The sequence below is a fragment of the Haplochromis burtoni genome, unplaced genomic scaffold (assembly GCF_018398535.1).
Source record: "Haplochromis burtoni strain Fernald_Lab_line unplaced genomic scaffold, NCSU_Asbu1 Contig_143, whole genome shotgun sequence".
NCBI lineage: Eukaryota > Metazoa > Chordata > Actinopteri > Cichliformes > Cichlidae > Haplochromis > Haplochromis burtoni.
Window position 1 is genome coordinate 1,262,531 of NW_024582504.1, and position 13,954 is coordinate 1,276,484.

Sequence of the window (13,954 nt, forward strand, 5' to 3'; positions counted from 1 at the left end):
TGTAACGCATGAATGCATGCGGTGTATTTCTTGTTTCATAAGAAAAGGTAAAGAAGGATGTATTCTCACAATCTGTCTATTGACACAAAAAAACCAACATGTGACTTAATGGTTTCAAGAGGAAAAAAAAAGTCCTGGAGGATCAAAAGTCTTTATGTTTAATGCCTACCTTGCTGGTTTCCAGTTGTTACTTGCTTTCTGGGTTGGTTCACCAGAGAGGTGACACTAGTCACCTTTACCAGCAGACATAGTTTTTAGCTTATTAAAGTAGTTTGTGTACATATGAAGTGGGAGTGGTTAAGGTTACAAATGCTGCTCTTTTACATCTACATGCAGTCTATCCTCTCAACTTTCTCTTCAGTCAGCCTTCTAGCTCCTCCCCTTGGTTTGTTAGTTAGGGGTCAAAACAGCTAAAACGCAGTTTCTACTATTAAAAGACATTCCCCTTGACTTTTATTCTCACATAACTGGCGTATTGAGAAATGACAAACAAAAAACTTGGCAGCGAAAACAGAATGGGAGTATCACCTGCTTGTTTTTTAAGGAAGTGATATTTTTGAAGCGGTGTCATATGAGCAGCTGTTGCAGAGGAAAACATTCAGATCTGCAATCGAACAGCATGAAGGTCCTCGTCCTGCTTGTGTGCCTGTCCGTGGGCTGTTTCGCTCAGAGACCACGGCATTGCAGTGAGTACGCAAACATCTGAAGAAAGTCCTCTTTCTTCAAATGTCTCCAAATGCTTTAGCGTCAGAACTGATGGTGCCGATTTGTTTTTGCTTCAGTGTAGAATGACCAAGTTAGCAATGTAGCACATCTGTAGTGTAAATCCTCCAAAATGCTTTAATTTTCACAGGATACCCGCCACTGATGAGCGGAAGCCTGTCTGTGGTAAGTCTCCTCTCATATCCCTCGATTACATTTGAGTGTTGCAATAACAACTGATACCTAATGCAGTTGTTAGTTATTCAGAGTAATCTGTGAGAAGTAATCTGCAATGACGAACATCTGCCTCTGTTTGAAAGTCCACTGCAAATCAGAAACTGCTGGCATTCTCCAAGTACATCTATGATGGACTGGGAGAGCGCATCCGCTTCAGACAGTTTGGACTCTATGACAATAAGACCTACCACCTTGATGTGCTTCTACTGTACAGAGAGGTAGCGACGGCACAGCAGTAATATTTGCATTCAAGTTTATCCTGGATACCATAAATGACTGTGTAATGGTGCCCTGTCCTCTAGGGTGTTATGTACAAAATAAACAACAAGAACCGCACATGCACTAAGCAGCATCTGAGCCCTGACTTCCACCCGCTGGCAGTTCCAAGAAATGCCACCCTGATGGGCCAGGTTGTGTTGGGCGCCTCCTCTGGTCCTGGACAGGGAGTCCTGGTCAACAGTTGGTACGGGGAGGAGAAGACGAAGACGGGATCAGGTACAATAAGAGGAAATCAAAGCGAAAAATTGCAAAGTCATGTGTTAGTTTGTAACACATGACATTCTCTTACATAAGCTTGTGTTGATCACAAACAAACCTGCTTGTCTGGTTGCGCTGTCTCGGCTCCCATGTGATCCACTTCTTGTTTCTGCAGCCAAGTACTTTACCACTGTCACCCAGTTTGGATGCATCCCCGTCAGTACTCTGTACCACACCAGCAGCGGTGACTGGGTGGTCAACAGGTCAGTGGGCAGAAGGCTTTTAATATTGTTCTAGAACTTTCATGCATGTTTCCAAAACTATTTGTCACGTTGCGTTTTTTCCCTTAATATTTGCCAGTAAAAACTGAACTGGGTCCCTCAGTAGGGCACTGGCTTTTTCTCACACTCTAAAGTCTCTGAGAATCTGTGATCCTGGTTGAAGAAAACTGTTGGCATCCTCTGATTCATTTTGCTTCATTTTTTTCTGTTTTTCAGCTTCTACAACAATGTCATTGGATTAGTCGATCCCCAAAAACTCAACCCGCCATTTTTCTGCATGAATGCTGAGCAGGGGGATGAAGACGAGCCAGTAACATTTCTCAGCTTGTTTAAAGAATGATTTTACAAATGGTGGTGACAATGATGATGATGAGTCACTGAACTGCGTTGCTGCCATTCATAAACAAGCTTCATTTGGTTAAAATTCATGCTAATATTTAATCAGAGTATTTTCATACATATTTTACATTCATCAGATTGAGCAGCGTTTCCTCTAAAATCTATTTTTAATCACACTGTTTCTCTTTTTTAATATTTTCCCATAACAGTTTATCGGTTAAATTCGTGTTTTAACATTTATGTCATAAGAAAATAAAAACAAATTCAGAAAAGTCGAGCCTGATACTTTGTTCCTGATACTTTTTTCACTGATCTGCACAAACTGCAGTAGGAGTGTGGCAATAATCAATGCTCACAGACCAACAACGCAAACACTAAAGGCCACTGGTATGTCCCACTGGGTGGCATGTTGGCAAAGTTCAGGAGTGTCACACCAAAGAAGATCCTGAAGCTGAAGAAGCATTTTGTCATTCCCACTTCAAGAAGACTTCAAATGAATATTTTAACCTCACACCTTCCACAACAAAACTGGACAAATCAAGAAATAAATCTATTGGCATACATTCTGCTACTTTCCAGATGTTGCAGAGCGTGGTGTAAGGGTATTGCTACACCCTGTCATCCACTGATTGACGGGGGGGTAGGCAAACTGAGGGCTATCGGCAGTGTCTTGGGCCATGTGGTTGATGTGTGTGAGAACCAGTTTTTCGAGGCATTTCATGGCAATTGGTGTGAGTGCCACTGGCCTGAAGTCGTTTAAGGTGGACATGTCTGGTCTTTTGGAGACTGGTATGATGGTGGAGGATTCGAAAACGCATGTGACTACTGCCTGACAGGTTGAAATGCACAATGCACTGTTACCTCCCAACAAGCATCCCTCATCATCATTTCTTTGTGGCGTTTCTCTCTGTGTGTGAGTAGTCCAGCTTCTTCCCACAGAGGCATTAAAGCCTCAGTGGGGTTAGGTTGTTTTGCCCATAGGTGTGAGCGGTTGTGTTTGTGTTAGAGAGACACCTTTTCCACCCACCCACCCTCCCAAAAAGCTAGAATTGGATGAACCGAATGACATTTGTAATGTATTATGTAAAGCTGCAAGGTATTTACAGTGGGGCAAAAAAGTATTTAGTCAGCCATCGATTGTGCAAGTTCCCCCACTTAAAATGATGACAGAGATCAGTAATTTGCACCAGAGGTACACTTCAACTGTGAGAGACAGAATGTGAAAAAAAAATCCATGAATCCACATGGTAGGATTTGTAAAGAATTTATTCGTAAATCAGGGTGGAAAATAAGTATTTGGTCACCTCAAACAAGGAAAATCTCTGGCTCTCACAGACCTGTAACGTCTTCTGTAAGAAGCTTTTCTGTCCCCCACTCGTTACCTGTATGAATGGCACCTGTTTGAACTCATCATCTGTATAAAAGACACCTGTCCACAGCCTCAAACAGTCAGACTCCAAACTCCGCCATGGCCAAGACCAAAGAGCTTTCGAAGGACACCAGGAAAAGTATTGTAGACCTGCACCAGACTGGGAAGAGTGAATCTACAATAGGCAAGCAGCTTGGTGTGAAAAAATCAACTGTGGGAGCAATCATCAGAAAATGGAAGACATACAAGACCACTGATAATCTCCCTCGATCTGGGGCTCCACGCAAGATCTCATCCCGTGGGGTCAAAATGATCATGAGAACGGTGAGCAAAGATCCCAGAACCACACGGGGGGACCTGGTGAATGACCTGCAGAGAGCTGGGACCAAAGTAACAAAGGTCACCATCAGTAACACACTACAACGGCAGGGAATCAAATCCCGCAGTGCCAGACGTGTTCCGCTGCTGAAGCCAGTGCATGTCCAGGCCCGTCTGAAGTTTGCCAGAGAGCACATGGATGATACAGCAGAGGATTGGGAGAATGTCATGTGGTCAGATGAAACCAAAGTAGAACTTTTTGGTATAAACTCAACTCGTCGTGTTTGGAGGAAGAAGAATACTGAGTTGCATCCCAAGAACACCATACCTACTGTGAAGCATGGGGGTGGAAACATCATGCTATGGGGCTGTTTTTCTGCCAAGGGGACAGGACGACTGATCCGTGTTAAGGACAGAATGAATGGGGCCATGTATCGTGAGATTTTGAGCCAAAACCTCCTTCCATCAGTGAGAACTTTGAAGATGAAACGAGGCTGGGTCTTCCAACATGACAATGATCCAAAACACACCGCCCGGGCAACAAAGGAGTGGCTCCGTAAGAAGCATTTGAAAGTCCTGGAGTGGCCTAGCCAGTCTCCAGACCTCAACCCCATAGAAAATCTGTGGCGGGAGTTGAAAGTCCGTGTTGCTCGGCGACAGCCCCAAAACATCACTGCTCTCGAGAAGATCTGCATGGAGGAATGGGCCAAAGTACCAGCTACTGTGTGTGCAAACCTGGTAAAGACCTATAGTAAACGTTTGACCTCTGTTATTGCCAACAAAGGTTATGTTACAAAGTATTGAGTTGTATTTTTGTTATTGACCAAATACTTATTTTCCACCCTGATTTACGAATAAATTCTTTACAAATCCTACCATGTGGATTCATGGATTTTTTTTCACATTCTGTCTCTCACAGTTGAAGTGTACCTCTGGTGCAAATTACTGACCTCTGTCATCATTTTAGGTGGGGGAACTTGCACAATCGGTGGCTGACTAAATACTTTTTTGCCCCACTGTAGATGTTTCTCATAAATAAATCTGAGTAACATGAATTAATAAATCAGAAATAATATCTGAATGCGGGAGATCCATCACTGCCAAAAAATATTAATTTGATTGGAAACCATTAATGTGTCTAGCTGATGTTTTTTCTTCCCTTTTCTTTCTTCCCTATTGTAGTGCACTGTAACTTTGGTACTTTGTACCTAGAGCTACTCTTCTGTTTACAAAGAGGAAATGAGCAATGTGGTCGCGACCTGGAAAACACACTGCCACAACATCACAGCAACTCTCTATATATAAGTTAGATATATATAGAAGTACTTCCATAATATGATCGCCCAAAACTACTGGGCTTTAAACATTATTAACGTGTACCTAAAACTGCCGTCTCCAGGCCTGGAAATGTTTCTACTCTACTCTACATGTCTTTTAAATATTTTTCTAAAAGAGGCATATGTGTGATGTAAGTATAGAGAACATTTACTTTGCAAATTGTATCACAGTGTTGTGTTCTGCTGGATGGGATTGAAATCCTGGATGCTGGGTGCCTGCTGGCCACTAGATGGCAGTGTGTGACAAGTAATGAAAGAGAGAGACTTCCAAATCTATGCAACTCAAACATGAAACACTGATTTACAGTTCAGAGATGATATTACACAAAGAATTATATTAATGACAATTGTGTTGTATTATTTTATTTATTTATTGGAGTAAAAAGTTTCAGTTATAGAGCAGGGTGAGGGGTCACCTGGTAGCAGTAGTAATGGATCCCCCTTAGCTCTCCAACTTCCTGCACCCCAACATCTGCTGTCATCACTCCCGGATCCTGTGCAGCCGTCTCCAGCCAAATAAGCCTGGAGTCAGGGTCCTCATCAGAAAACTGGAGCAAGGACCCTGAACTCCGCAACACCCTTAAACACTGCTTCAAGACCAGGCTGGCATTTCGCTTCCCCTCCCTGGACCTTAACAAGGCATCAGTGGTCCCCTTGTCAATTATAAGGTCCACAGTACTAGGACTGAAGCGTTTATCAAGCTGTGTGCAGTCCAGCTCTACGAACTCAATTTGAGAAGAACAGCTGTGAGGTTGAATGGCTTTAGCTTGAATGTGTTCCTGCATTAGTTTCACAGCTATGGGGGAAATGTCAGCACAAGTGACATGGACGGAGACAGGAGAGTGCCTGTAGATAGAGGGTCCCAGTGCTGACGTACCACAGCCCATATCCACCACCTGGAGCGCAGCGTCTGGGCGAGACATAGTTTGCAAGAGGGGCATGATGAAGTCTCGGACAGAATCGAAACCAAAAAACCACTCAAAGTTTTTGAAGGTGGCTTTCCCGCTGCTGGTCTCGGTGTAGAAGCGGTCCCAGGTTGCTTTCTTATCCATGTTTTCAATCAGTTCAGCTACAGTGAAACAAAGATGGGACACAGGAGTTATCAGTAATACACAAAACATCGGTTATTTTAGCATGATCATGATTGAGCTCTTTTCTTAGGTTATAAATAGACACTAATAGTTTCTTTTGAGGAAGTTCCCTCAACTTTAATGTGATTTCCAAGTTTATACAACAGCAGTGTGTATAAGATACATTTATGCATTGCTGATATTGTTGTAAAGATGCACAAAACCTTTCAGTCAAATCCATGTGATAAACATGCTTTGCTGTTTGGTTCAGCTTTTCGGAAGCTGCAGTTTATGATGTTGTTGACAGGTGTTTGACTAAGTGTTGCCCAACTGTGGTCTGCACAATTGTTTAGAAGACACACTGCGGCTACGATTAGAGACTTAAAGCACATCTTTCTACACAGCTACGATGACCTTTAATGGGCTTTAATGTGTAAACTAGCAGCCGACTGTACTACAGGACTACCTCGTGGTACAACTGCTTTTTTTCAGTGAATACGTCACTAGCTTGCACCCCCGTTACAGCAGAGTCCTTCGTCTCTGTGAATGGCTAAGGTGTTGTAGCTAGTTGCTAGCTGTAGCTTATTAGTCTGCAGTCACGTGTAGCATGAAATGTCATGAACACATCTCAGTCAGGCTAGCCTGGTATTAAAAAAATATAACATGTTTATACATACCAGTTAGAGAAGAATGATACCGCAAATAAGCCCCCAAAACTCTTCTGCCGGACAAAAACGACTTTAAAAACGGAGACATCTTGCCTTAGTTTCACTCTAACCTTTAACGTAAGAGTTCTCACTTTGGTATTTTTTCTTGGTACCAACAGGACTCAACGTCCATAAAATGCTAAAGAGCAAAGTATTTTATGGTTATAGACGATCTTTGGTTCGGTTATGCTGCAGTGACGGAACTGCGCATGTGTGTGAGTGCAAGCGTAAACAACATACACCCACTTAACCATTCTGTCAAAAAGCAGCTGTCCGTGTACATCACTGACATCTGTATATTGAGAACTACATATCAAACGCTTTCTAGGTACCAAAAACCTTTTAACATGTACGTTTTCTCTTGTAGGTCATATACAATTTATTACTGTTTGGTCCCATATTCTTCTTTCTCCTCTCCCTGCAGGAATAATGCAATAATGCTTTCAATTCAAGTATGGTTATACCAGGTTCCTACAGATGGATGCAGCACAGTACTGGCATCAAATATGCATCAACGTGCAGTGTTGTTTACACAAAAAGACTTACAACGTTATTCTCAACTTTCAATATTTAACTGAAAAACAAAAATCATACTGACACAAGAAATAAGATGTAAATTGCTTTAATAAAACTCAATGAAACGCAGTGTAACAAAGGAAAAGAAACAAAGCAAGTAGATAACATTTACAACCACAAAAGAAAAAAAAAACCCTGTACAACTCTAAATGGTTGGAGTCACTTCTATATTTCCAAAGATTTTTTTTTTTTAATTTAATCATTTTGTCATGACTGAAGGTAAATTTGGGGGTTTGGGGCAAGAAGGGCAAATGAGGCAAGTAATGTGATTTTCTCTCTCTTTTTCGTTTTTTTTTTCCAAATACACGAGTGTAATCTCATACACAGATGTATGTTTCATCAGCATGGCTGCTGGTAGGATTTCTTGAATGCGCTGCTGCGGCACACAGCAGGAGATGCATGAGATGGGCTGTGGCCAGGAGTGCTATTTGTACAAGATGTCGTAATGGCCAGGTCTATAGAGGAGGAAGATGCGGGGGTCTCCGCCTTCGGGAAAGACGTGGTGATTGACTGTTCCTCCCTCTCCTCTATCCATGTACTCCACCAGAATGGATACGTCCAAGGCCTGAGCTAAGGCGATGATGTGAATGTGGTCACTTTCTTTAGACATTGGCTCTACCTCCTTGGAAAAAGAGAAGAAAAAAGCACATTAGGTGCAAGTTTCAGACAATAAAACGTGTTTTTTGTACCAGAATGGCAAACAGTGTACTCTTTTACACAATAACGTCTGTCATAACAGTTCAACAGTTATGTACATTATATTTAAATTTAAAAGCAGGAAAATGATTATCTACGTAGGGAAAACCTTCACCTGCTGGCAGAACTCCTTGACAGTGCGCCCACCCTCTATGAAATGCTGAAAGAAGGTATGCTGTCGCTGCAAGTAGCCTGAGGTGAGCAACCGCAGGTACACCACCACATAGTCTGATACGTTCTGGTCATTGAAGGAGTTCAGCAGCTCCTGCAGGCTCGGCTGTTTCTCACATAGCTCAATCAGGTCCATGAACTAGCAAGAAAAACAAGATTTACATGTTTAGACTCATGTACTCAGGCCTCAGCTTGCCAACTTTCTATTTAACTGGCCAAAACATGTGCTCTGGCAGATGGCCATCTAAAATTGGCTAATCAATAAGGAAAAATCATTTGCACCTTAACCAACATAACAAATGATATGCTGTCAATCAGGTTGAGGGTTTTACACCTCTTTTTTTAAGCTTATTTACAGCAACAATGCAAAAAAAAAAAACCAGACAATAAAACAAATATATCTAACTAGATGACATCCATTTGCATTTGTAGCAACTTCACAAAAATAGTCATTTAGGTTTGGCAGAATACTCACAGTATTGTGAAAATCTTCAATAGTAAACTCAGTGAAACCTTCGTTAACCAGATCCAGTTTACTTTTAGCTGCAACTGCTTTGAACCTGATGAGACAAAATGGGTATTTAAAAAGTAAAAATTGTAAATATTACAGCCGCCTATGTGCTTATCCGAATTTTAAAATATTGAAAACAGAACACAGTGTACTGCCCACACACACTCATACATCCGATGAACAGACAGAACAGCACCAGAACGCATTTAAATCGTCTGAGATGATGATGAAGTGTGAATTTGAGCATAGACACTAACAGCCAGCAGAGCACACACAGTAACCACTCAGGCACTCACCTCTGAAGTTCTTTGCTGTCATCTAGCAGGGACTCGAGATGTGCAAAGCCAAAGGCTCTGTAGAAACAGTTTCCATCTGGTCGCGTCTTGCGAATGTACGAGTATTTTTTGTGCAGGTCCTGTAATAACAATAATTTTAAAAAATCTGTAACACCAGATCCAAAACAGTTTTTGCGAATTTAAACAGAGAAACTTTGGATTGACGTGTGGCTGCAGTAACCTGAGAGGTGCTGCGCTCTGACTGACCTTGATCTTGAGCTGATAAACCGTGTCATCCTCAGCGTACTCGCTCTGCAGCACCGACAGGTCCTGTCTGTCTGACACTAAAGGGTTACTGTTGGCTATCTGCACAACCACACACACAAAATTGCAAATTAGTCATTGCAATCCATCTCAATACTTGTTTTTAGACTTTTTATTAAACAGTATGTCAGTGATTATGCATTAGTGACATTTCTTTTTATGCTCATCATAATCTCACAGCTGTGCACATAAAGCCTGTTACAGGTCAAGGTCAGTGTAATTACTGCACAGATAGATTCTCAAAGAAATGCATCTCATTTGTGTTCAGAGTGCAAATGATGCTTTTATAGCCCTGTCCACATGTCATCTGAGATTTCTGAAGTTGTAACTGTGAAAAAATAAATAAATAATAAATAAATAAATAAAGACAGTGGAATGTGGAAATTTGCTCATCCGGATCCCGAGAATAACACAAAGTCATCTTTATTTCTTTTTGCTTTCCAAACTAAAGGCTTTCTTACCTCCTGCTGAATCCGGTCCTGTTGAGCAATTATGGCCTCATCATATGCTAGGCAGTTCACTCCTGTAAGACAAGGGTGACATATTTAAGAGGCTTCAGGAGTAGAGTAGTACTTAAATGACATACTGGCCGACATGGAGGATGGTGAAGCTGTGGCATTGGGATTTTAACTGCACATCAGACTAGAAGCAGATTTACAATACCATAAATGTAGCAGCATTTACAGACAATAGCACTGTAACAGTTCTGAAACTGAGACTGAAACTGCCCTACAAACATCTACAGTATCAAAGCACAACTCCATCTTCCCAAACTGTGCAAGCTGTATGGAGGTGTTAATGTTTCGTCAAAGGATGCTAGTCTGAGAAAACTCTAATGTTTAAAAACTGATTAGGTTAATGTCTTTAGTAGAGGGACCCTAATGTGATCTACTGCCCAGATCTGTGGTTTAAAAAAATGAAAAAATTGAAAAAAGTATGAACTGAAAGCTAGTTCCACCTTCTAGTGTTTCAGAAAGTTAGGATGCAAGCATTTGCTACTAGGAAAACAACTGTTGCACAAATTTAATATTTGGATTGGATATTGATCCTAGAGCTGTTTTCTTTTAATTCACTAACAAATACCAAAAATTGTATAGAATTATATTTATTTATTCATTCCTTTTTAGTTTTTTCAAAGTTAGGAAATGTTTTAACTTGAGTCTCGTGTTTCCTGAAACATAAAAGAATACTTTCTAGTCTCTTGCTCACATTGATATAGATTATTCATTTAAAACCGGTATTCTATCGCTAGTCAGTATTAGCAGTTAGCAAAGCTAAGGTATCGGTACTGGATGGGATTCAGAACAAGCCTATTTGGGCCATCTCTGACTGCATTCACTTTTACAATTGGTGTGTTTAAGCAGATGTGACCTAGTGACACTGTCAGTGTACCTGCATTGCACCTGCAACGCTGTGTGTGACAATGTAATACCCGAACAAGCCAGGGGCTAAAACTGAAATAACTTTATATTACTTGGTTATTCTAGGATATTTTTAAAAATGCCTAGCTTGGATTTAGCAATCACAATTAAATGCGACTACATTATCTTGGATGTAAAAATAAATAAATAAACTTGATTACCCGTAATACAGTGTAGGTAAGGAACTAGTATCTTAATAAAAGTAACCTCGCCAGGTCCTGCATGTCGTTTTGCTTTAAAGGTTTGTCTTTTGTCAAAAAGCCCTTTTAGCTCGGTGTTTTCCTTCTCACTGGCGAAACCACTGATTTCGTTATAATGCCAGACAGCTGCATGTAAACAAAATGTAATAAAATCTGGAATAAATCAATTGACAAAGACACACTTCCCCTTTCCGTTTTCGTCACCTGCCGACACCAATAAGCAAACAAGAGCGCATTTAGCCCTTGGTCAGCATTTAACATGAAAACAAGTTAACCTACAAGCTAACGTCAGTCAGCTAAACTTGGCTAGCGCGACTTGTGCGAAAACAAAACAAATTTTAGCCACGACGACAGTCGCAGTTTTACAAACTAAAAATACGACGTCTTTTCTTTAATATTAAGTACACATTTTAAGCATTTCCAAAAGTCAAAACCTCTGGAACTGTCACTCACTGCTGCCCTGACATTAACTAAACAAGCTTTTTTTTCTTTGTGTAGCAGTGGCAGCTAGCTAACGTTAGCCCAGAAGCTCTGGCCTCTGTGTGCCCCTCACCGCTGCACATCAGCCAGATTCAGCACGGAGGAGGTAACGGCTGAAACGCTTTACAGATGCTCGTGTGAATAAGAGCTTTGTTTAGAAGAGAAATGACAGCGCACTTTGCTTGACATTTGTTGGTGTAACTGTTTCTCTCACCCTCCATCTCTCCCTGTGATGACTCTTGCTGCTCCTCCGCCATCTTAGCTGTTGAGATCGGTTTCCTCCCTCCGCATGACATCACTCGTCGCACACTTCCGAGCGCAGGCCAACGGTAAACTTACTTTATTTATTTATTTATTTATTTATTTATTCATTCATTCATTCATTTAGTTGGTGGGCAACCTTTTCGCATGAATAATGACTTTGTTAACAAAGCTAAAGCGTCGTACGAGGCTTCCAGTAAATAATGCATTTATTTATATAATTACAGTATTATACCATATTTAATATACATTTATTTCTTTATTAATTAAAAACTTTAACTAAAATGAATAGAATATTTGGTAGTGTTGTCAAAGGGTTGGTGTTGTTGCTGGGATATAAAAAGCCCTCCACGCCATTATAACAGGTTTCTTTTCTGAGGGTCAGGCAGGATTATGAGGCAGGTGAAGTGTGCAGTCCTTCCACAAAACCATGGACCCTCACAGACCGGTACAGTCACTGGTTTGGGGTAATTTGTTTAATTGCAAACATGGGGAAAATTATGCACTTATTCACTCTAAAATTAGAAGGGCTAAGGAGTTAACAAAGCCCTGCATAAGTTAGTTCTAAATGGCTTGTTTTTATTTATTAAGTTATTGGCTGTTCTTTAATATCTGTGATGAAGGTAAAAATACCACAAACATTCATCCTCTGTGATTTTGAGTTGGCTGGACCGGATGAAGGCCCTTTCCTGTCAGTATAAAGGTGTTTAACTGCACATTTGATCTTAGTATTAGAAAAAGCAGAGCACTTTCAACAACATATCTAAATATAAATACATAAATGTAAGAAATCTCTTGCGTCACTCTTTGGGCATACATTTTAAGAAATAAAAGTGTCAAATTACATTTCTAAAAAAAACTGGTAGCTCATTCTCCAGTCTGCCCTATTATTACAAAACAACGTTTTTCTTAATTCACAGGAAACATCCTGTTTTTTAAATGTATTTATTTATCTTTTTTGTTTTGTTTTGTTACTGTGGATGAAAAAAAGAGACATTTTGATAGTATCAGAATCAGTAGTTAAAAAAATAACAGAAAGGGTCCTGCCATCTAATTGTTTATCTATTAGTTTTGATGCATGAATTTCCATAAGGGAGGGGAAAACATTAAGATGCATGGAAAAATTAAACTCCATCATATTTATCATAGCTGTCCAGTGGTCTGAACTGGAGTCTTTACCAGACCGATTTATGTTTGACACCCTTGCCCAACAGTACTCTTAGGAAAACCCCAACAATCACAACAACAAGCGCATATGAGTAAGCACTCTGTGACAGTGGGGAGGAAAAACACCCTTTTAACAGGAACAAAGTAGGGCAGAACCAGCCTTGAGGAAGGCTGCCACTCCTCCTGCTGTGCCTGTGGTTCGAGGACTCTGACAGTTAGCATGACTCAGTGGGTGCTGGTTCATTTAAACATATTCATCCTGTTGCAGCCAAGATGACTACATTAACTCTGATGAAGCAATTGGATATATGGACAATGCACAGTGATAGAAGCCACTGGACAGGAACTAAAAATATAGTAAATTATTCAGTGGCCAAGATCTTTCTTTAAGGTTTAGTTTGCTACGATAACTACAACAAAAGAGCAAAAACTGTTGGTATCCCAACGTCCCCGCTTTGAGCAAGTTCTGTTTCAAGTGAAAAAACCCATCTGATGTGATGATGAAGCTCCTATTACAAGGAGAGCCTCTGGGGAAGGAGACCAGAAGTCCCAGGAGCTGCAGTGAAAAGGTTAATTAGCCCCCTAATTCTGCAATTAACAGTACCTACTGAGTGAGAGCACTGAGACTGAAGAGGCAAGAATTGGCGTTATACTTGAACATTTTTTGATTTCAGCTGTGAGGGCAGATGGGTTTAAATACCTGGGATCAACCAAAGCAACAGACAGTGAACATAGGCAGCAAAAAAACCCAAAAGGGAAGGTTTAAAAGTGAGACCTGCTGTGATGTATGATTTGGAGATGAAGTCGGGAGGCGGAGGTGGCAAAGATGTTCTTTGGGAGCAAGACCAAAGAGGGGGATTATGGATGAAGTAAAGGAGGACATGCAGACGGTTGGTAGAGACAGACTGGAGCAGCTCAAAGAAGAAGAAAACTACAAAATGTAATAGTTTCTGTGCCTTCAGTTTTTTCTACAATATAAAAAATAGTTTAAAAAATGAATGAACAGGGGTAACTAAAGTGCTGTACACCTGCACC

The 13,954-nt window shown here is 40.8% G+C and overlaps 3 protein-coding genes across 3 annotated transcripts; 1 reads left to right on the forward strand and 2 right to left on the reverse strand.

Moving 5' to 3' along the window:
* Positions 1-320: 320 nt before the first annotated feature.
* On the forward strand, positions 321-2,313 carry LOC102305515 (ependymin). The gene is made up of 6 exons (XM_005931601.3): positions 321-686; positions 854-888; positions 1,023-1,157; positions 1,242-1,434; positions 1,592-1,679; positions 1,914-2,313. The coding sequence occupies exons 1-6, from the start codon at positions 572-574 to the stop codon at positions 2,035-2,037; spliced, it is 690 nt and encodes a 229-aa protein (XP_005931663.1). The 5' UTR covers positions 321-571; the 3' UTR covers positions 2,038-2,313.
* A 2,711-nt stretch (positions 2,314-5,024) lies between these two features.
* Positions 5,025-7,320, reverse strand: cskmt (citrate synthase lysine methyltransferase). The gene is made up of 2 exons (XM_005931602.3): positions 6,808-7,320; positions 5,025-6,129 (listed from the first exon to the last, which is right to left on the reverse strand). Exons 1-2 carry the CDS (start codon positions 6,884-6,886, stop codon positions 5,453-5,455), a joined length of 756 nt encoding a protein of 251 aa, XP_005931664.1. The 5' UTR covers positions 6,887-7,320; the 3' UTR covers positions 5,025-5,452.
* A 267-nt stretch (positions 7,321-7,587) lies between these two features.
* On the reverse strand, positions 7,588-11,810 carry otub1b (OTU deubiquitinase, ubiquitin aldehyde binding 1b). Its single transcript, XM_005931603.3, has 7 exons — positions 11,706-11,810; positions 9,852-9,913; positions 9,334-9,432; positions 9,088-9,206; positions 8,756-8,840; positions 8,225-8,419; positions 7,588-8,035 (listed from the first exon to the last, which is right to left on the reverse strand). Exons 1-7 carry the CDS (start codon positions 11,785-11,787, stop codon positions 7,838-7,840), a joined length of 840 nt encoding a protein of 279 aa, XP_005931665.1. The 5' UTR covers positions 11,788-11,810; the 3' UTR covers positions 7,588-7,837.
* Positions 11,811-13,954: the final 2,144 nt, after the last annotated feature.